This window comes from Polypterus senegalus, chromosome 13, assembly GCF_016835505.1.
Source record: "Polypterus senegalus isolate Bchr_013 chromosome 13, ASM1683550v1, whole genome shotgun sequence".
Lineage (NCBI taxonomy): Eukaryota > Metazoa > Chordata > Cladistia > Polypteriformes > Polypteridae > Polypterus > Polypterus senegalus.
Genome location: NC_053166.1, coordinates 155,174,391 through 155,197,143, shown reverse-complemented (window position 1 = coordinate 155,197,143; position 22,753 = coordinate 155,174,391). Strand labels below are relative to the sequence as shown.

General features: G+C 41.7%; 1 protein-coding gene across 2 annotated transcripts in view; it reads left to right on the top strand.

Moving 5' to 3' along the window:
* eif2ak1 (eukaryotic translation initiation factor 2-alpha kinase 1) overlaps positions 1 to 22,753 on the top strand; it is a 36,612-nt gene that overhangs the window by 1,057 nt on the left and 12,802 nt on the right. The window contains exons 1-7 of one of the 2 annotated variants that reach the window (XM_039776452.1): positions 15,238 to 15,496; positions 15,972 to 16,139; positions 20,143 to 20,279; positions 20,390 to 20,430; positions 20,539 to 20,638; positions 20,801 to 20,881; positions 21,910 to 22,009. In XM_039776452.1, coding sequence (XP_039632386.1) covers positions 15,448 to 15,496; positions 15,972 to 16,139; positions 20,143 to 20,279; positions 20,390 to 20,430; positions 20,539 to 20,638; positions 20,801 to 20,881; positions 21,910 to 22,009 — 676 coding nt within the window. In that variant the 5' untranslated portion in view covers positions 15,238 to 15,447. Of the gene's footprint in view, positions 1 to 15,237; positions 15,497 to 15,971; positions 16,140 to 20,142; positions 20,280 to 20,389; positions 20,431 to 20,538; positions 20,639 to 20,800; positions 20,882 to 21,909; positions 22,010 to 22,753 lie in introns of those variants that run through there. The other variant, XM_039776451.1, reaches the window with a different exon arrangement.

Below are 22,753 nucleotides of genomic sequence, written 5' to 3'. Positions count from 1 at the left end.
TGGTTAGTTTTAGGTAACTTGCTTGTTACAATTCAGAACCCATAATTGCTTATTTTAGTTTTTAAACTGTTGCATTTCCATTTTAATCGCCGGCTGTTTTCTTAACCAGCCATCAATTAATAATGAGATGCAAATGACAAAGGAGCCACCAGCTTTCCAGCTAACGTGTGTCCGTGTAAACCGGTGTGCACACATCATGAAGTGTCTGGGGGTAATAAAATGTTTGGAAATAAACGAGAGAGAAGGGGAGGACCACAGAACATGTGCGTAAAGTTGTTGGAAAGTTGTCTTGGAAGATGGAAAGCACAAACAAGACATATAATCAACTCTTTGGGGGCTAGTTAATATTTTTTTTGTTTTGGCTCAAGGCTGAATATTTTTTCCAAAAGACTCAGTGAAAAGCACACAAAGCAACGATTTCACACATAAATTAACATAAAATAAAGATTTATGATCCACGTCACTCTGTTTTATATCCCATGAGCCTCACATACTGTACCTGTTAGTTTCATCACTCAGAAGCTGAAAGGCACTTTCTGGAAAAAAAACTATTTGAAGTCGTTGAATGGCTTGTAATCCGTAGTGTCCACTAGCCAGGGACTTGCGGTCAGGGGAGATAGATAGATAAATAGATAGATAGATAAGAACTTTATTTATCCCGAGGGAAATTCTTTTGTCATATACATGCTCAGTGCAACAAGAGAAATAAAGATAAGGCAATAAAGAGTTAAAAAAATCAGTAATAATAGTGCAAACAGAATAACTAAATAACTAAACAAAATATCAAATAACTATAACTAACTAATTTGTGCAAAGCAACAAACAACTATAACAGATGTAATAAAATTACAGATTATTAGTGCAAGTGGTAATGAAAAGTGGCTAGTGTTTATGCTATAAAAAAATGAGATAGCAGCATGTGATGATGAGAAGGATCACCTACAGAATGAGGAAGAATTATACAGTCTTATTGCCACAGGTAGAAAAGATTTCCTGTGGCATTCGGTTCTACACTTGGAGGCAATGGGTCTTTTGCTGTGTGTGCTCCGATGACCCATCAAGGAGGCATGCATGGGGTGAGAGGGGTTGTCCATGATACTGAGAAGCTTTTTCAGCATTCTCCTCTCAGACACCTCCACCAGGTTCTCCAGTCTGACACCCAGGACAGAGCCAGCCTTTTTAATCAGTTTGTTCAGCCTGTTGGCCTCAGCTGTTTTCAGCCCACTGCCCCAACACACAGCTGCAAAAAACACCACAGAGTGATAGAACATAGTCAGCATCTTCCTGCAGACATTGAAAGACCTGAGCCTCCTCAACAGGTAAAGTCGGCTCTGCCCTTTCGTGTTCTTGGACCAGTCCAGTTTACTGTCAATGTGTACCCCCAGGTATCTGTAGTCCTCAACCACCTCAACATCAGTTCCTCTGATGGTGACAGGGGTGGGAAAAGGAGCCTGTTTTCTAAAGTCCACAACCAGTTCCTTTGTCTTTGTGATGTTTATTTGTAAAAAAAATTACAAATTTTTTGTCAGGTCATCATGAAAAAAAAAAAACTAATAATGATAACATTAAATAAATTTGTCCACCGGTCTGTGCTATAAATTTGTTTTCTGTATGATTCCAATAATTTTGATTATTTTTATAGTCAAAATCGCTGAATTTCCTTTTCAAATACAGGAGAGAAATGTGAGGTGCGGCAGCGACGAGCCTCACCTCCCCCCGGACTGCGCTCTCCCTCACACACGGGGATGATGTCTGCGATTGGCTCGTGCCCATTGCTGTCTCTCTGTATGTCGCCAATATAATGTTTGAAGACATGTTTATTATACACCTGACTTTCCACAGTCTGGCTAATATCTTTAACACTAGAATTACCAGAGCCTACGAAAAAACTCGTAGATCCGTCCCACCTTAAATCGCTTCTCAAAACCGTTCTCACCTCTCCGTCAGTCTCCTTTGTCCTGTAAATGTGCCGATAAAAACAAACTGCAAGCAGCCGGCTATTCCATCCCCTCAGCGACTCAGAATGTGCATGAACTTCTCCGAGCTCATGCCTCGATTATCTGGGAGTGAAGTGGAGTTTTAGAGTGGAAATAATAGATCGCTATTTGGAGCACACGCATTTCATGTGTGTTCTGTTTCTACAGTAATCTGTGTAAACACAATGTTAAAACAGAAACTTTTTCATATTTTAGTAATAAAAGTTACAAAATGTAGACATAAACTATAACATGTGTGAAGCCTGACAGCCAAAGAGAAAATAAACACTTTCATAAAAGGTCCAAGACTTTTACAACAGCTTCCGTGACGTACTGGTAAGCTTTCGTCACTTAGAGCGCAGCAGACTTGCTGTACTTCAGGAGATCTGAGTTCGATTCCCCGCTGGAGAAAAAATTTATTTATTTTTAACCTTCGCCGTTCCGCCTGCCTGAACTCCCTGTCTATCTATATAGTAATAACAGTAATTTTATTATTATATAGGAGCTTCCCTGTCTGCCTATCATATAGTGTTATATATCTAGTGCCTTCTCTGTCTGTCTGATTGCATATAGCGCTGAACTTACTGCTCCGTACTATTCTGTCCTCTGCATGTCCTGGAGTACAAAAGAAACACCACCATACAGCAACATGTGCGAACTGACAAGATCGGGGAAAAACACGATTAAAAAAAACAATGATTACAAACCGCAAGATGAATGAAAGAGACAATATATGTAAAATAATCACCGCACTAATGCAATATTATTTGAAAACGAACAGCGTCAGATCGGGTTTGAATATGCGCCCGATCTGACGCTGTTCGTTTTCAAATAATATTGCATGTACTGAACTGTTCTACAGGGTGGGCCATTTATATGGATACACCTTAATAAAATGGGAATGGTTGGTGATATTAACTTCCTGTTTGTGGCACATTAGTATATGTGAGGGGGGAAACTTTTCAAGATGGGTGGTGACCATGGTGGCCATTTGGAAGTCGGCCATTTTGGATCCAACTTTTGTTTTTTCAATAGGAAGAGGGTCATGTGACACATCAAACTTATTGGGAATTTCACAAGAAAAACAATGGTGTGCTTGGTTTTAACGTAACTTTATTCTTTCATGAGTTATTTACAAGTTTCTGACCACTTATAAAATGTGTTCAATGTGCTGCCCATTGTGTTGGATTGTCAATGCAACCCTCTTCTCCCACTCTTCACACACTGATAGCAACACCAGGGAGAAATGCTAGCACAGGCTTCCAGTATCCGTAGTTTCAGGTGCTGCACATCTCGTATCTTCACAGCATAGACAATTGCCTTCAGATGACCCCAAAGATAAAAGTCTAAGGGGGTCAGATCGGGAGACCTTGGGGCCATTCAACTGGCCCACGACCAATCCACTTTCCCGGAAACTGTTCATCTAGGAATGCTCGGACCTGACACCCATAATGTGGTGGTGCACCATCTTGCTGGAAAAACTCAGGGAACGTGCCAGCTTCAGTGCATAAAGAGGGAAACACATCATCATGTAGCAATTTCGCATATCCAGTGGCCTTGAGGTTTCCATTGATGAAGAATGGCCCCACTATCTTTGTACCCCATATACCACACCATACCATCAATTTTTTGTTCCAACAGTCTTGGAGGGATCTATCCAATGTGGGTTAGTGTCAGACCAATAGTGGTGGTTTTGTTTGTTAACTTCACCATTCACATAAAAGTTTGCCTCATCACTGAACAAAATCTTCTGCGTAAACTGAGGGTCCTGTTCCAATTTTTGTTTTGCCCATTCTGCAAATTCAGTGCGCCGATCTGGGTCATCCTCGTTGAGATGCTGCAGTAGCTGGAGTTTGTAAGGGTGCCATTTGTGAGTAGCTAATATCCGCCGAAGGGATGTTCGACTAATGCCACTCTCCAGTGACATGCGGCGAGTGCTACGCTGTGGGCTCTTGCTGAATGAAGCTAGGACAGCCACTGATGTTTCTTCATTAGTGACAGTTTTCATGCGTCCACATTTTGGCAAATCCAACACTGAACCAGTTTCACGAAACTTAGCAAGCAGTTTGCTAACTGTAGCATGGGAGATGGGTGGTCTCGTAGGGTGTCTTGCATTGAAATCTGCTGCAATGACCCGGTTACTGCGTTCACCAGACATCAACACAATTTCTATCCGCTCCTCACGTGTTAACCTGTGCGACATGTCAATGGCTGTAAACAAAGAGAAACTTGTAAATAACTCATGAAAGAATAAAGTTACGTTAAAACCAAGCACACCATTGTTTTTCTTGTGAAATTCCCAATAAGTTTGATGTGTCACATGACCCTCTTCCAATTGAAAAAACAAAAGTTGGATCCAAAATGGCCGACTTCCAAATGGCCACCATGGTCACCACACTTCTTGAAAAGTTTCCCCCCACACATATACTAATGAATGTGCCACAAACAGGAAGTTAATATCACCAACCATTTTACTAATGAATGTGCCACAAACAGGAAGTTAATATCACCAACCATTCCCATTTTATTAAGGTGTATCCATATAAATGGCCCACCCTGTAGAATAAAAACATACATTTGATTTCAGTCAGTCTGTAAGAGCCAGTGTAAATGCATGATAATTGTAAAGGTTAGCGCTATAACTCAAATGTGATTTATTTGGAGACGCGCTATACTCAAATGTTATTTATATAGGGAAGAAAGTACAATGTCAGGTGCTCATTCAGTGTAATAGGAACCATAGCACAGAGAGCTGTGTACACTGCAACAAGTACACATGTCGTGAATGTAGGAAGGGTGTGTGGGAATTGTTGATATTTGAATGTGATGATTTTATATAGCACGGATCGGAAATCAGCAGTTCTTAGCATTGCACCACACAAGCTGTCGTATCAACCGCCTACTGTAACTTGCTTTATTTTTTCTTCACTTTTTGTGAAAGTGTTTGATATTTGGACTTCAGGCTTCATACATTATATAGTTTATGCTTACATTTTGTCATTTACTACTACAATATGAAAAACGTTTTTGTTTTAAAAATGTGTTTACACGGATTACTGTAGAAACAGAACACACTTGCAATGCGTGTACAGTATTCCAAATAATGATCTATTATTTCCACTCTAAAACTCCACTTCATTCCCAGATAATCAATCAAGGCATGAGCTGGGAGAAGTTTGTGCACGTTCTAAGTCATTGGGGGGATGGAATAGCCGGCTACTTGCAGCTTTTCTTTTATCAGCACATTTAGATTAACAAAAGACGCTGACGGAGAGGTGAGAACGGTTTTAAGAAGCGATTTAAGGTGGGACGGACCTACGAGTTTTTTCGTAGGCTCTGGTAATTCTAGTGTTAATGAATGTTTGTGACATATTTAGTCTTGCTGATCGGATGTAAAACCGCAGTGAAAAGGTACAAGGTGAGGCAGACAGTACCGTGCCGCCCTGAAGGGGGCGCTTGGGAGCCCAACAGGTGCTCGTTGCTGCTGTTCTTCTATGCAGAAGCGCCAGAAAGTCAAGTGCGCTGCAGCAGTCCGTCTATTTTTATTTTTTATTCTGACTGACTGCCAAAATGGAAGATTTTTAAAACTAAAGGAAAATAAGGAGGACTTTTAGAAGAAAATGACGGAGATTTTTGTGGAGAAGGATAGGCGCATGGACTCCATTTACAAATAAAGGTAAGACCATAAACGGTTTTCAATTTTATAACAAAATGGGATCAGACTAAGAAAAAACAATCCAATATTTAAAAACCAAATTTTGACCTTAAATAAAATATTCTTTTATTTTTCATGTTATCCTTTTATTGAACAGCCACGGCCTTTGTATCTCTAGTTTTCCAACCTCAGAAATGAATATTTGGATGCTGTAAGTATGAAGTTGAACGTCTGGTCACGAACGTTTCCGAACACGTACAGATCGGGTTACGATCAAAAAGTTTGCCAAAATTTTTGCATCTCTTCACGACCACACGCTCTGGTGGCGAAAAGAAACAACTGGCGGCCAGTTTCCCTATGCGCGTTAGTAAGTGCCAGTGATTTCCCATTCTTCGTTTTCCATGTTCTTTTGTTTGCGTGTGCTCAGGGCCTAACAAAGCAGCTGATGTTGCAAAAGGAGTTACAATGTCAACCAAGCAGAGGCCTAAAGTGCTGGGAGAGGTAGAACAACTGTTGCTAGTGTGGTTGAACGAGAAATACCTTGCAGGGGATAAGGTAAGCGAGGTGATCATATGCAAGAAAGCCAGGAAGATTCATGGTGATTTGCTGAAAAAAAAATTCTTCTTCGTGTGGCGAAGGTGAGGAATTTAAAGCCAGCAGAGGATGGTTTGAAAAGTTTCGCAAGAGAAGTGGCATTTAATTTTTTTCCCTGTGCTTAAATCTCATAAAAAAAGTGTTTACAGCGAGCGGTTCGTAACGGTGTAGCACAAACTCTTATAATGTTAGTTTTCTCAGTTTTTCAAGGTTTTCTCAGTGTTCTGCAATGTTTTTATATTTAGTTTACTATTACATGTGCATTCTATCGTATAATTAACTATTTTTGTGCTTAAAAAATATATATTTACATACAGTTCGTACGGTCTGGAACGGATTAATAGTATTTACATACAATCTTATGGGGAAATTCCGTTTGGGTCGCGACCAAAGGTACCACTGTACTATTCCAATTTCTGTAAATGTCTCTATATTTTTTTTATATCCCAATAAATATGTTATGAATTTATCAAAAAACTTCTGTTTTCCTTTGTCATGCCGTCCGTTCATTTAGTACACAAGTATCAAAATTGCTTAAAGCATCAGAATAAAAAGCTTTTTTTTTAAAAAAAAACTAAATATTTTAATTCGGGTCAAATTGAAATCCAGTTTTTTTGTACACCACTCAGTACTTTAATTTGTATTGAATGAGTATGAATTGTGGAATTGCAGCGGCAAATTTAGAACTCATGGAAGATGAGGAGCAAATACGCCCTCTCTCGCCGATATAAATGTAACGTTCTTTCTTTGCCAAATATGCGCCTTACCGATGTGTGTGTAAAGAATGCTGATGAGATATGAAACATAACCAGTAGTTCTATATGCATGTTGCCAGCTGAATAGTGAATCAGCTACTCTTTTGGGTTCATATATTTTTGTAAATGTCATTCTGAAGGAGTCACCAGCCATGAACCTCACCGCACGTCACTGCCACTAGCGTGCTGCATCTTAGGGTGAAATCCGGTCACCAGCTTACCTCCCACGGATCTGTGTCTGGGTGACCCTCCCAGGCAAATATTGCCGTACATACGTCAGCTACGTGAGCGTGTTCAGCACTACAGTCAGCTGGGGACTGATCAGCTGATGCAGGTCCCTCGATTTTGTTTTCGATCTCCAGATCACTCGCATCAAAATCAGAGTCCGCTTAGTCAGAGTCCAGTTCCGCAATAATGCGCAAGATGTTGACTACTGAATATTTTGCTTTGTGTATTCGCTTTGCTCTTTTTCCAGTTGTTGATGCCATTCTTGACATAGTTTACTCCTCACTACTCACGCACGCACAGGAATTCGAGGTCATATCAATGAAGCGAACTCCCCTTCTAGCAAAGAGAGTTGAACTGTAACATAACGGCGAGTTTTGCTGATGTTTAGAGCTGTTTACCTCCGCCTTCACCAGTATGTGTTGCCATAAGTCAACTCCCGCCTTCAAATTGTTAATTATCGAGTTTTGTGATCTGTCAGGCCTGGCTTCTATTTACGAAACTGACTTGGAATGAAAACCTGTAGCCACTGCTGACCTCTAGGACTGTAATCGAGAACCCCAATCCAAAACGATGTCCCACATGCTTATGTTTGTCATTTTTAACCATCTGCAAGCTCACTCTTAGAGGGATTGGACCACCAGTAAAGAATCTAATGTCGAAAATCTGATCATATTTATGATCGGTAACCTTGAAATAGCATAAAACGACACTCCACGTGCCAATATTATCAATCCCAATTTTTTTTTTTTTACGTTTTGTCTAAAGGTGTATTTTGACCCCTTGTATCCCATTAGGGGGTGAAGCCGTGGGGGTCGGTTGATGTGGCACACAAAACTTCAAGTCCTTCTAATCATTTTTGCCGGAGACACTTATAGGTTTACTCATAAAGGTGTAATTTCCTGCACAAAATATTGTCCACAAATGGCCTAAAAATTCAGAGTATTCTGGGTCTCAAGTCAAGTCAAGTTAGGGAGCATGCACTGGTACACTGTGTTGCTGCACCCACTACACGACAAAACCATTTGGGATCCCAGTTTGCAACCCCCCAGGCAGACACGCGGTCCAGTCCCACCCTTCGGAAATGACCCTCTATCTGCTGCAGCCAAGTGTCACACAGGCGACCCCTTGGCCTGATCCAGCCACTTGGGTCCCCAACAATGAGGATCTTACAAGCTGGATCACCCTTGGGGAATCGCGCCACATGGCCGTAGTGCCGTAACTGACGCTCCCTCACAGTGCAGGTCACGTGCCTCATTTGGGACTCCATGAGCAACACAAAGTCAAACCAATGGTGCCCAAGGATTTTCTGGAGAGAGACCAAAGGAGTCCAGTCTTCATCGCAGGTCATTGGGTAGCGTCCGTGTCTCACAACCAACCATATAGCAAGACAGGAAGCACCAGGACTCTAAAGACTTGGACCTTCGTCCTTTTGCATAGATATCGGGAGCGCCACACACCCCTTCAAAGTGACCTCATGACCCCCCACTGCTCTCCTAATCCGTCTACTGACTTCACAGAAAGAGTCACCAGAGACATGAATGTCACTGCCAAGGTAAGTAAACCTCTCGACGAGGTCGACACTCTCTCTGTAGACAGACACACTGCTGATGACCGTGCTCAAGAGGTCATTAAAGGCCTGGCTGTTGGTTTTTATCAGGACACTCGTAAGCCCAGACACTCTGACCCCTCACTCAGTCTCTCGAGAGCCCCGATCAGAGCCTCCATTGACTCGGCGAAGATCACAGCAAAACAATGTAGGATTCTGGGTCTAAAGGACCAAAAATAGAGGTGGATCCCCAAAACGTTTGACATCATGCATAACTGGACATCAGAACACGTTGAGTGGTATTTCATATGTGGGGGTTTTCTCATACCTTTGAGACTGGAGGGGCCAGACTGAAAAAAAACCTGAAAAGCTAAAGTGATTTCAAAGCATTCAGAAGTAATTAATATACATTGTGTCCATTGATCAACACACATCATTCATCTAATCATATACTGGTGTTTTCAACAAAATAGTACAATTCGCTTGTGGAAATGAAATGTTCGTATTTCACTTTCTGTTTTTCCTTTCCTTACTTTTGAAAGAAGGGAAATTCGTGTGTCCAAAGTTTGGCCTTGTTTTATTAAGACCAGCCCTAAGAAAACAGCCCTTGAGTTGTTTAATGGTTCAGTATACTGCTGCTGGATTATGTGAATTTCCCCTTGGGATTAATAAAGTATCTATCTATCTATCTATCTATCTATCTATCTATCTATCTATCTATCTATCTATCTATCGTGCCGTTCTCATCTATCTATCTATCTATCTATCTATCTATCTATCTATCTATCTATCTATCTATCTATCTATCTATCGTGCCGTTCTCATCTATCTATCTATCTATCTATCTATCTATCTATCTATCTATCTATCTATCTATCTATTTATTAAGCACTGCAGAGACGTGCAAATCCCTTTGAGGAACGTTGTTTGAAATACTTCATTGCTTGGTCTTCCCATTGCCAAAATGTCTTTTAAGTGTAGTGAGAGAGAAGGGCAACATTACAAAGTGGTGAATGTTTTACTATCCCGACTTTTGTTTTTTTTTTGTTTTTTTTGGAATATGTTGCAGGCCTGCAATGCTAGAATGGATGTGTATTAACAAATGAAATGAAGTTGAGCCGAGAAAAAATGCAATATCTTGGCTTCATACTGTCTGCAATGAAATCAAAGTCAAAGTACTTTTAAGAATCGCTGCATTTTCTTTATTATTATTTTTTATTTATTTATTTTATTTTATTTATTGCAATCCATACAAAGCAATCAAGTTTTTACAAAAAGAAAAATTGAATTAAAGAACAGATCGATCCCCACCCCTGAGAGAGAGAGAGAGAGCAAGTCGAATTTAAGGCTTGTAAACATACCTAAATTAATAAATTCTCTGTGCTTTATGAACTTATTTTAAAATATTACTGATTAGATCCTGCCATGTTTTGAAAAAAGTCTGTACGGATCCTCTAACTGAGTATTTGATTTTTTCCAATTTCAAATTATATAACAAATAATTTAATATTAATACATTTTTTTAATTTGCATTTTTCATACCGTCCCAACTTTTTCTGATTTGGGGTTGTAGAAAAGCAGGTTCGGTTATGGAACCCACTCCGGACCTGCTAGAGACAAAACTGAGTGCCATTATGAACAGTGCTTCACATCAGTCAGTCTTCACTCTGACACAGTCCCAATGAATTATTCAGCAGAAGTGTGTCATGAAACACTACGGGGAGCCTGTTATCCCAACGGCAAGATGCCCGTTTAATGCCTCACTGGGACCGCCAAGTCAGAAGTTTTCCTTCTTTTTTTAGTCTTTCTGGTGTGTGTATTTGAGAGGGCTCTGATGTTTGTCATAACATGATCATTTTTTATTTATTGGGCGGAGTGGTGGCTCTAAGGCTAGGGGTCTGCCCTGGCAATCAGAATCCCGTAAACGCCATAGGTGACTGTTAACCTGCAATTGCTCCATCCTGGGTATGACGTTAATCTGCATCCAGCCCTGTATGTTGGCCCTCCAAACTGTAAGGAAAACTTGGGGGCTGGTGGCAGAATTGGCACTCCGGCCATCATAAAAAAAACTTCCCACTGTTCCATTCCATCTAAGCTAGTGTGGTGCTGAGGTGTCACCCGTTACATGGCTGGCACTCTGGTCCTAATCTGGGATCCTGCGTTGGTTTGTCATGTGGTTGGGTGCGGCAATGTGCTAGATCAGCATTTCCTCTCTGTTTAAAGCCAGATTTTTACTGAGGATTCATTTCTTCTTGAGGCCAATCCGTGGCAGTACTCTCCAACCTCTCTGCTATGTAATAAAACAGCAAGGTCTGTGTATCGAGTCTCTCTTGAGTAATCTGATTGGTCAGTTTGGCTTTGGTGACTTGCCGGGTGGGGAAGTGTGAGCGTGAGACACGCTAAGAGGAGTAATGGTGTAGGAGGCACTCTGAGAGAGTCGCTTAGAAAGACAGAAAGTATAAAACCAGACAGGAGGCGAGAAGGCTCCCTCAAAAATGATGACAGAGTATAAGAAGCAGGCCTTTACAGGAACACACTTGAGAGAGGGAGCACCGGTGAAGAGCCATTCAGACATGCAAATAAAAAGGAAAGGCGCTGACGGTGCACACAGGGTAAGAGATGATAAACATTTTTTAAGTCCTGTGTTACCTGTCAGTGAGATTTTATGATATGATGTTTGCCGATGACTTTGTGATCTCTAAGAAGAGTAGGGAGCAGATTGAGACCCTGCAGAGGGAGGAGAAATGCTCTGGAAAGGACAAGAATGAAGGTCAGTAGGACCAAGGCATTAATACGTAATACGTGAGTGTAAATGAGAAGGAGGTCAGTGGAATGGTGAGGATGCAGGGAGTAGAGCTGGTGAAGATGGATGAGTTTAAATACTTGGGATCAACAGTCCAGAGTAATGGGGATTGTGAAAGAGAGTGCAGGCAGGGTGGAGAAGAGTGTCAGGAGTGATTTGTGACAAACTGGTATCAGCAAGAGTGAAAGGGAAGGTCTGTAGGACGGTAGTGAGACCAGCTGTGTTATATGGGCTGGAGACAGTGGCACAGGAGACAGAGCTGGAGGTGGCAGAGTTAAAAATGTTAAGATTTGCATTTTGTGTGATGAGGATGGACAGGATTAGTAATGAGGACATTAGAGGGTCAGCTCAGGTTGGAGAGTTTGGAGACAAAGTCAGAGAGGCGAGATTGCGTTGGTGTGGACACGTGCAGAGGAGAGATGCTGGGTATATTGGGAGAAGGATGCTAAGGATAGAGCTGCCAGGCAAGAGGAGAAAAGGTTTATGGATGTGCTGAGAGAGGACATGCAGGTGATGGGTGTGACAGAACAAGATGCAGAAAACAGGAAGATATGGAAGAAGATGATCCGCTGTAGAAACCCCTAACAGGAGCAGCCGAAAGAAGAATAAGTAGTAGTTACCTGTCTGTGAGAGTTACCGTGGCTAGTTAATAAAATAAAACATAAAGACGAATACAAATTTGCTGCTCAGCAGCTGCCCTGTGGTTTGACTGCTTCCCTGCCATCGAAAACCCAGGCTTCTGTTATGCTTCCTTCCGTGCTTTGTCTGGGTTAATTCCTTTTCAGTTGAACCTTTAACACCACTTCTATCCGTGACGGGAAGCCCCTTTTAAGCCACATAATAAGACTGCTATTTCGGTTCTCCTTCCATTCCTCCTTATTTATGGAGCCCCTAAATTAGAAAGCTACAGTGTGCGCAGCTGACTCGTGACACCACTCTATATTTAAATGAGGAGGGCACCTATGACGACCTCAAAGGCGACTTGCCCTATTTTGCAGATGGTAGGTTCCCACTTGTCCCTTCTAGAGTTTACCTGATGTCATCCAGCAACCTGAACAAATATTGCAAGCCTCTAATGAGTCCAATTCCAGCTCGCTTCCACTTTACTGCTGCAGTAGAATCTCCTGCTTCATTTTTCATTTCAGTTAGGACCCCTGTGTCCCGTCACTAGCATTTGTTTGGGCTGTCCAATCACCAGTGAGTGATCCTCTCTATGACTGGAGTCCTATTTGGTCTGTCTGTCCCCTGCCATTGAGTGCAGTAATTTTCATTCAATATATTTTCAGTACCCATTTTTTTCCCTTCTCAGGGCTGCTTGGTGCCAACTCCTGGTGGCAGTGGGTGAAAAGTCAACAAAGTGTAGCTTTACATACAGGGGCATCTCAATAAATTAGAATATCATCGAAAAGTTAATTTGTTTCAGTCATTCAATTCAAAAAGTGAAGCTCCTATATTATATCGATTCATTACACATAGAGTGATATATTTCAAGCGTTTATTTCTTTTCATTTTGCTGATTATGGCCTACAAGTAATGAAACCTCAAAATTCAGTATCTCAGAAAATTGGAATATTACATAAGACCAATAAAAAAATGATTCTTAATATAGAAATGTTGGCCTACTGAAAAGTCTGTCCACGTACGCACTCAATACTTAGTTGGGGGTTCTTTTGCATGATGTGGAGTGGCATGGAGGCGATCAGCCCGTGGCACTGCTGAGGTGTTATGGAAGCCCAGGATGCTTTGATAGCGAGCGGCCTTCAGCTCCTCTGCATTGTTGTCTCTAGTGTCTCCCATTTTCCTCTTGATAGATTCTCTATGGGATTTAGGTCGGGCGAGTTTGCTGGCCAATCAAGCACAGTGACACTACGGTCATTAAACCAGGTATTGTTACTTTTGGCAGTGTGGGCAGGTGCCAAGTCCACCTGGAAAATGAAATCAGCATCTCCAAAAAGTTTGTCAGCAGAGGGAAGCGTCAAGTGCTCTCTAAAATGTCCTGGTAGGCTGCTGGCTGTGCTGACTTTGGACTTGATAAAACACGGCGGACCGACACCAGCAGATGACCGGGCTCCGCAAATCATCACTGACTGTGGACACTTCACACCGGACCCTCAAGCAACTTGGATTCTGTGCCTCTCCGCTTTTCCTCCAGACTCTGGGACCTTTGATTTCCAAATGAAATGCAAAATTGACTTTCATCAGAAAAGAGGACTGTCAACAGTCCAGTCCGTTTTCTCCTTAGCCCAGGTAAGACACTTCTGACATCATCTCTGGTTCAGGAGTGGATTGACACAAGGAATGCTGTGACAATTGTAGCCCACGTCATTTGATACACACGTCTGTGTATGGTGGCTCTTGAAATTCTAGAATGGGCTGTGCTTCACAATCCTCTCAAGGCTACGCTTATCCCTGTTTCTTGTGCACCTTTTTCTCTGCCTCATTTTTTCCTTTCTCTCAACTTTCCATTAATATGCTTGGATACAGCACTCTGTGATGCGCCAACTTCTTTAGCAGTGACCTTTGGTGGGTAGAGGAGGGTGTCAATCACTATTGTCACACACGTGCACTTTGGAGGCAGTCAACAAGCTCAGAGGTGAGCGAATTATTACCAGATGGAGGGTTGTAGTGTGGTACTGATGCCTCTCTTTCTGACCCTTTAGAACTAAAGAAGACAAATAATTCAAACTTACCTGCAACAATCCGTAATTCTGAAAATGGCTCCTCGACCACTTCCTCATCCATGACATCACTTCTGGCTCCCGATGATGACGTCACTTCCGGCTTGCGATCATGACGCCCATTCCGGTCCTCCACTGATGACGTCACCTCCGGCTACCGATGATGATGTCACTTCCTGACTTCACTTCCTGACTTCACTTCCTGTTTAAATAATTTCCTGTAGACATTTTCTTGTGTGGTAAAAGCAACCATCTCGACTACCATTTTGTAGAATGTCTGATAATTTTTATCATCTTATTTATCTTAATTATATTGCAATATACGGGGGCAATTCTCCAACTCTTGAAATTTGTTTTGTGGCTTTATTCATCACACTGTCTTCTGGACAACGGTCAAGTCAGCAGTCTGCTGTGTGGCCCAGTGGCGTAGCGTAGTAGGGGCGGCAGGGGTGGCAAAGAATTACTGTATATTTTAGTCTTTTAAATTGAAATACCTAAATAAGGGGGTGGCGAAATTTTGCTCCGCCCCGGGCGGCTGACACCCACGCTACGCCACTGGTGTGGCCTACAGACTGAGAGACCATTTCAAGGCTCAGGACCCCCTTGCAGGTTTTTTGGGTTCATTAGCTGAGTAAATTGGGACACCAAGAATTTATAACATGGATATTCTAATGTTCTGAGATACTGAATTTTTGCCATAATCAGCAAAATGAAAAGAAATAAAACGCTTGAAATATATCACTCTGTGTGTAATGAATTGATATAATATAGGAGTTTCACTTTTTGAATTAGTTAACATTTGAAAATGATCTAATTTTGACATAAATTCACTTTTCGATGATATTCTAATTTCTTGAGAACCTGTATTTATTGCACCTGTATTTAAATAACAGAAGTGTATCATTCTGAACCATAGTGAGTCCATTATAAAACTAGGGTTACCTTAAGCTGAACTGTTTACATAAATTGGCCTGCCCATCGCACACCAGCATTTGCCAGTTGCAGCGTGAGATAAGTGACACACTGGCAACACCCTACCTCATCAGGCCTGTGCATAAACAAATGGTGCTTGGGAGCCAGGAACTACCCGAAGACAAGCTGCTCGACTTCTCCTCGTATTTTTCTCTTTCCTACCCTGATCAGCGTTTTTATCCTTGTAACTTCTTATTTATCCACACCGAGGGGACATGATCAACTTGTGCTGTCCTAGGAATGGATTTGGACAAAATTGTTAGCCTGTTATTCGGGATTCTGAAAGATGGTAAGAACACCAAATGTATATATTTCAGTTGTGTAAATGGCAGATGTGCTTATTTTCTATTTTAGTCTTGCTTGCTTTTCTTTTTCTCTTCATTTCTTATCTTTCCACTCTCTTTTGCATAATCGTGAGTAGTGCGCCAGGTTGACATTTCCCTGCACATTGTATGTGTATAACGGTGTATGTGACAAATAAAGAAATCTTGATGATGCAAAAGAAAGTAATGGGATAATCTCAATGTGCTTGATTATAATTCACTTTTCTGTTGAGTTTCATATTTATAGGCAATTTCCATTTTTATTAAGACGGAACTGAGGTTTTGGTCAGAGCTGACACATGCAGTCACTTTGGACTGACTTAATAAGTTGACCTCATATGGCATAATGTTTGACTTGGCTCTGAACCTTGAACAGAAGGTCATCCTTCTATGTGGCAAGAAGTACTAATATTCTGCAAATGTCTCCTTCTAATGTTTCAGCTACTGATCTGTCAGAAGACTGCCACATCATCATGGGAGGCAAAAAGTACTCGGCAATTCAGGAGTTTTCTGCTGCAATTCCTAACCAGCTGCTTCTTGGCTCTCTGCTGGAGCACTTGTGCTATGTTTATGAGAAGGACCCCCAGCGCTCCCGTGCTTTGTTCAAAGGTCAGTAGAGGACTTGCCACTATTACCAAGACAGCATTTTTTTCTTTTTAGGAAAATTACAAGAATCAGATCTATCCTGTCATTTCGTGATGCTGAAACATTAATACATGCATTTATTTCTTCTAGAGTTTATTATCGTATTGCCCCTTTTCTCTGGTATTCCTAGCTATGATACTAGAGGTCATAATCTTGGACAAAAACAAAAAAAATTTGAGCGCATAACACCCATTCTAGCTTCTCTTTATTGGTTACCAGTACAGCAAGAGCTGATTTTAAAATTCTTGTATTAACGTTGCGGATGACGGCCATGGCCCTTACACAGCCGGGACGCCTCCGTGATGGAAGGACCTGGGGAGTGAGTGTGCGTAGGGCATTATTTCCCCCGGAGCTATAGATGGCAGTCCCCTTGGGTTGCGGCAGCGCCACGGTTGCCCACAGGGCTTCCTGGGAATTGGAGTTGTGTAACTCAAACTTGTTGGGTGCTATGGGGAATGGGGAGCCCTACTCACTGGGGCTCCAGGCTTACATGGAGGAGCTCCCAGGCCAAGCCTTCAGGACACCAGAAGTACTTCCAGGGATCACTTAAAAGGAGCCTGCCTCCATTCTAGGAGCCAGAGTTGGGAGGTGGAGGACAAAGCTTCCTGAAAGAGTAGTGGAGGTGGAAAGAGACAGCGAGAGGAAGAGAAACAGAAAAAGGAGTGAAGGCAAATCGCTGTGTGCTTGATTATATTGTGCTTTGTACTGCGTTTTGGTGGTGGAGAACGAAAGGAAAGCATTTCCTACCTCACAATAAAGCCGTGTGTGTTCCTGTGTCTGTGTTTTGAGGAGCTGGTGCGCACTCTGATGGCCACAACATATAAAGAGTGTCCTGTACTTGCACCACCTTACTTAGCTGAGCTAATTACCCTACACACACACACACACACACTACACCCTCTTCGCTCTCTTAATGCTGGTCTTTTGGTCATTCCTTCAGTTAAGAAAAAATCAGTTGGTCACAGGGCATTTACCTACCATGCACCTTATCTTTAGAATGGCCTGCTATTATGTTTAAGAGAAGCACACTCGGTTAACATTTTTAAATCAAGACTAAAAACCTGCCTTTACTCCCTTTATTATATAATGTACCTTAGAATTCAGTCAGCAACTTGTAAAGCACATAGGCAACCATTGTTGTCTGCACAGTCTCCCCAATGTCAGCCACTGTTGCTTGTAACTCCTTCAGAGGTCTCATAGTTCTCTTTGCGGCTTCTTCTTGCATGATCACTCAGTCTTTGTGGGCAGCCTGTCCTAGATTTATGTCTGTGTCCTACTTTTTCCATTTAATGATTGATTTAACTGGATATTCAGTGACTGACGTTTTCTTGTCTCCATCCCATGACTTGTGCTTTACCATCTGTGCAGTGTTCCTTTGTCTTCATTGTGTAGGTTAATGCACAGTATCGACTCACACAAGTTGGTCCTTCCACACATGGCATCCTCATTTATATTACAGTGAACTGAAACCCCAGACAGGTGGTCTGCACTGAACTAACTCTGTGACTTCTGAAACCAGTTGGCTAAACCAGTTGGCTGCACCAGTGATGAGTTTGGTGTGACCTATTAAAAGAGGGTAAATACTTAAGGGGTGGCACGGTGGCGCAGTGGTAGTGCTGCTGTCTCACAGTAAGGAGACCTGGGGGTCGCTTCCCGGATCCTCCATGCCTGTTGTTTGCGTGTTCTCTCTGTGTCTGCGTGGGTTTCCTCCCACAGTCCAAAGACATGCAGGTTAGGTGCATTGGCGATTCCAAACTGTCCCTAGTGTGTAGATTTGTGTGTGTGTGTGTGTGTGTGTGTGTGTGCGGGGTTTGTTTCCTGCCTTGCGCCCTATGTTGGCTGGGATTGGCTCCAGCAGACCCCCGTGACCCTGTAGTTAGGATATAGCAGGTTGGATAATATAATATAATTTAATATAATATAATATAATATCTGCGGTGGGCTGGCATCCTGCCCAGGGTTTGTTTCCTGCCTTGCGCCCTGTGTTGGCTGGGATTGGCTCCAGCAGACCCCACTCGCCCTGTAGTTAGGATATATAGCGGGTTGGATAATGGATGGATAGGTTAATACTTAAGCCATCAATTACTTTTTGTTTTATATTTGTAATTAATTTAGACCACTTTGCAGAGATCTGTTGTCACTTTGACATTTAGGAATATTTTTCAGCTGATTTGTATTTAAAAAAAACAAAAAAACAAAACCTAATTAAATCCATGGTGATGCAATGTTATATAACCAAATAATGCTGAAAACTTGCAGGGGGTGAATACAAAGGCACTGTATCCTTTTTTACATTTGAAAAAGTTATTGTGCTGATTGGCAGGATTTAGGTTATTTGTCCAGGAAACACTGCAGAGGAGAGTGCACAATAGTACTCTGGGCTACTTTTAAAATGATAACAGAACACGTTAAAAATTTGCTTATTTTTAGAACCACAATCTGTTGCCATATATGTTGCACATTTTAAATACTGCAGTAGTTATTTGGGATTTAGAAGGAAAAGCATAGCAGTATTTAGTTATTCGTTGTTTCAGATTTTCTTTTTTTTTATTTTCGAAATAACTTTGTGGACTTAATGAAAAGAGCATACAACAGACAGGGAAGTTAGGCTGGCAACATTTTTTAAAGTGGTATTAGAACTATTTGACAAGAACAGGCCATACCCAACAGAGCTGACCCATTTCTATCCACTTAATTCTTCTAAAATAAAATCAAGTCGATTTTTTTGAGAGTTCTTATAGTCCTATTTTCTACCTCATTACTGGCTCACTTAGTCCACGTGTCTATGGTGTGCAGTGTAAAGAAAAACTTCCTAATGTTTATGTGAAATTCACCCTTAACATGTTTCCAACTGTGTCCCCGTGTTCTTGATGAACTCATTTTAAAGTCAGTCTCAATCCATTGTACAAATTCACTTTGTAATTTTAAACACTTCAGTCATGTCTCCTCTTCATCTCTTTTGTTTTAATCTTTCCTCATAATTTATCCCCTTTAGCCCTAGAATCGACCTAGTTGCGACCTTTTCTAGTGCTGCTATATCGTTTTTGTAGCTTGGAGACCCAAACTGCACCCAGTACTCCAGATGAGGCCTCGCCAGTGTGTTATAAAGCTTGAGCAGAACCTCCTGCGACTTGTGCTGCACATATCAAGGCGCTATATAACCTGACATTCTGTTAGCTTTCTTGATGACTTCTGAATACTCTCTGGCAGTTGATAGTGACAAGTCAACTATGACACCTAAATCCTTCTCATAACGTGTACTCTCGATTTTCAGGCCTCCCATTGTGTATTCAAACCTAACATTTTTATTCCCTATGTGTAATTCTTTACATTTACTGACATTAAATTTCATCTGCCACAAATCTGTCCAAGCCAGTCATCTGTCCAAGTCCCTCTGTGATGATTCAATGGATTCTCGTCAATCCACATATCTTGGTATCCTCATCAAATTTAACCAGCTTGTTACTTATATTCTTACCTAAATCATGTATATTTATTAAAAATAGCAGCGGTCCTAGTACTGCCCCCTGCTGGACACGACTTTTAACATCTGCTAATTCTTATGAGGTTCCTCACACCATCACCCTCTGCTTCCTTTGTCTGAGCCACTTCTACAGCCATCTACACCCTGAATTCACACTTCTTTTAGTTTGATGCCCATCCTCTCGTGTGGCACCTGAACAAATGCTTTCTGGAAGTCAAGATCAATAATCTCATATGCTCCACTCTGGTTGTATCCTTTTGTTGCTTCCTCATAGAATTCCAGCATGTTGGTAAAAACGACCTCTCTCTTCTGTGCCCATGCTGACTGTTCTTGCCAGGTGTTGCTCAATCCTATTCTTAACTCCTTCCATTAATTTATCTGTAATGCATGTTAAGCATAGTATCTTAAGAAATGGCATAGGTGTCCACGTGAGGGGATATACAGTGTTTGTGTTTGACTCGTTTTTCCTTGTAAACTTTGCAGTGATTTGCCAGAAGCTGGCTTCAATGAACCTCATTTCATCATTTGTGTACAGTGACGAGTTCAGCACTGTGAGACTGCAGCATAACCGGGCATTTGCTGAGTTGCTACAGGCTGCCAGCAACACTCTGTCTCCACAGGTAAGGTGGCACTTTCCAGGTGGCTCATATTTGTATTTGCTGTGCTCACCATTCTGTATTCTTGCATTTCCTCTTCTGTCTGCCCTGAGCCTCTCACTTATCTCTTCTAGGAGCGTGGAACTGGTGCTGACGCTCAAAGCCATATGTCAAGGTTTGTGTACTCATTTTTTTTTTGGTCATTAAATACTGCTTCCTCATTAGGTGAGCAAGATATTATAATAGGGGGAAATATAATTTTCTTTACTTTGCATTTTTATAGGACAATAGAAGGATTTTTTAGAGCTCAAACCTCTCGATATCTCACTGAGTTTGAAGAGCTTGCCGGGCTTGGTAAAGGAAGCTATGGGAAAGTTTTCAAGGTAAGGCCTGTGATTGTCACAGCATCCTAGCAGCAAGTGTGTATAATTGCTACAAATGCTTATTCCTTTAAATGTCACTTTTTGTATTTCTTGTTTTAATGCACAGTGTGAAAAATATGTGAAAATGTAACTGCTTGGCTGTAATACGTCTTTCTTTTGTAGGTGAGAAACAAGCTGGATGGCCAATTTTATGCTGTGAAAAAAATTCCTTTCAGGAAGGCAACCCGAAAAGACTGTATGAAGGTCAGATTCTCTTTATTTAAATTCACAATTGGACAAAAGCGACAAATGTTGGGAGAATCTGACTTAAATTGAACCGGTCATTTTGAAACAAATTAAAAGGTTCAGATCACTACATGCAGACATGTAAGATTTGCTTAAGTAGGAAATTAAATAAATTGCAGAAAGGCAGGCATTAAGCAAGAAGTGGGCATCGGCAAAGAGGGAAGTAATAGATATTTCACATTTTGAGGAATAATCTAGAGCAGTGGTTCTTAAACGTTTTTTCTCGGGACCCATCCATCCATCCATTTTCTAACCCGCTGAATCCAAATACAGGGTCACGGGGGTCCGCTGGAGCCAATTCCAGCCAACACAGGGCACAAGGCAGGAGCCAATCCCGGGCATGGTGCCAACCCACCGCAGGACACACACAAACACATCCACACACCAAGCACACACTAGGGCCAATTCAGAATCTCCAATCCACCTAACCTGCATGTCTTTGGATTGTGGGAGGAAACCGGAGCACCCGGAGGAAACCCACGCAGACACGGGGAGAACATGCAAACTCCACGCAGGGAGGACCCGGGAAGCGAACCCGGGTCTCCTAACTGCGAGGCTCTCGGGACCCAGTTTTGCTTTTTTTTTTGCAACATCGCGGCCCACAATCTCTGTGGTGCGACATCCAGGGGATCCATCCCCCTTGTAGAATCAGTTCTGATAGTCATCCTGGGGTGGGGAGAGTCCCCCTTGGAGTAACCCTGCTGATTGTAGTCCTCCTGGTGATGGGTTGGCGGCCTCCTCTTGCCCATGGCATTCCACAAAATGTTGGCAGCTTTTTCCAATTCAGTACTATTATGATTCACAACTCGGCGCGACTCAAATTCAGATATCAGATGACCCATACTTTAAGAAACCATGATCTAGATGATCTTAAAAATTAAAAATGAAAAGCAACTTTTACATTTTGGGATAATAATGTTTGATCAAGAAAATGAGAACTTTGATCTGTTCAAATTACTTACATTTTTGTTCTCGTATAATTGCAGGTTCTCAGAGAAGTCAAGGTGCTGGCGAGTCTCCTAAATGCCAATATTGTTGGCTATCACACTGCATGGATGGAGCACGTTCAACCATCAGCTGTCAACGGTGAGCCTCTACCTGCTCGTGTCGTACATGAGAAATGCTGTCTGGGATTTAAAGGGGAAGAACATATTGTACAGAGTCACGGTTATGACACAAAACATTTTACTGTGTCTTGATGCAACACAATGGAGATTCCTGTTTTTTCCCCTTTTCTTGAATACCAACCCTGACAAAGTGTTCTGAATATGAGTTTTATTCTTCTGTAACTTCAAAAGCTCTAAATGATACAATATTTATATTGTAAGTAAAGTTAATTGATGAATGGACTGATGGATGAAGTTTGCACAGTCCATCTTCCCTTGACATGCCACCACAGAGACACATCCCTGCAAGCCAAAACCTGATAGATCATACTGGGCCGATTGTCCATTGCTTCTCTTTTTCCTCTCTGACCATAATGGACATATTTCATTCCTATCTCCCTTTTGGTTTATAAATGAAGCCCTCTTTGTTACAGCAGTCACACACTATATCCTTCCCTGTAACATTCAAATGTAGAAGTAGGCTTTCTGAGAATTGTAGAGCACCTTTTTGCTGAATGTGTTCTTCACGGAGCCCCGTGTTCTTTTCTCTCTTCCTGTCTCTAGCGATCCTATCTGAAGTGTTGCATTTAACACACCACTCCTGCGAAATACAAAGTACATTGTGTTTTGGAGCAAGTCTTTTGCTTTGCATACCCTCACTATCAGTAGTTCTTCTGTCTAAATATAAAACGATACTGCAGAACGCCTTTTGTCTTCTTTTACG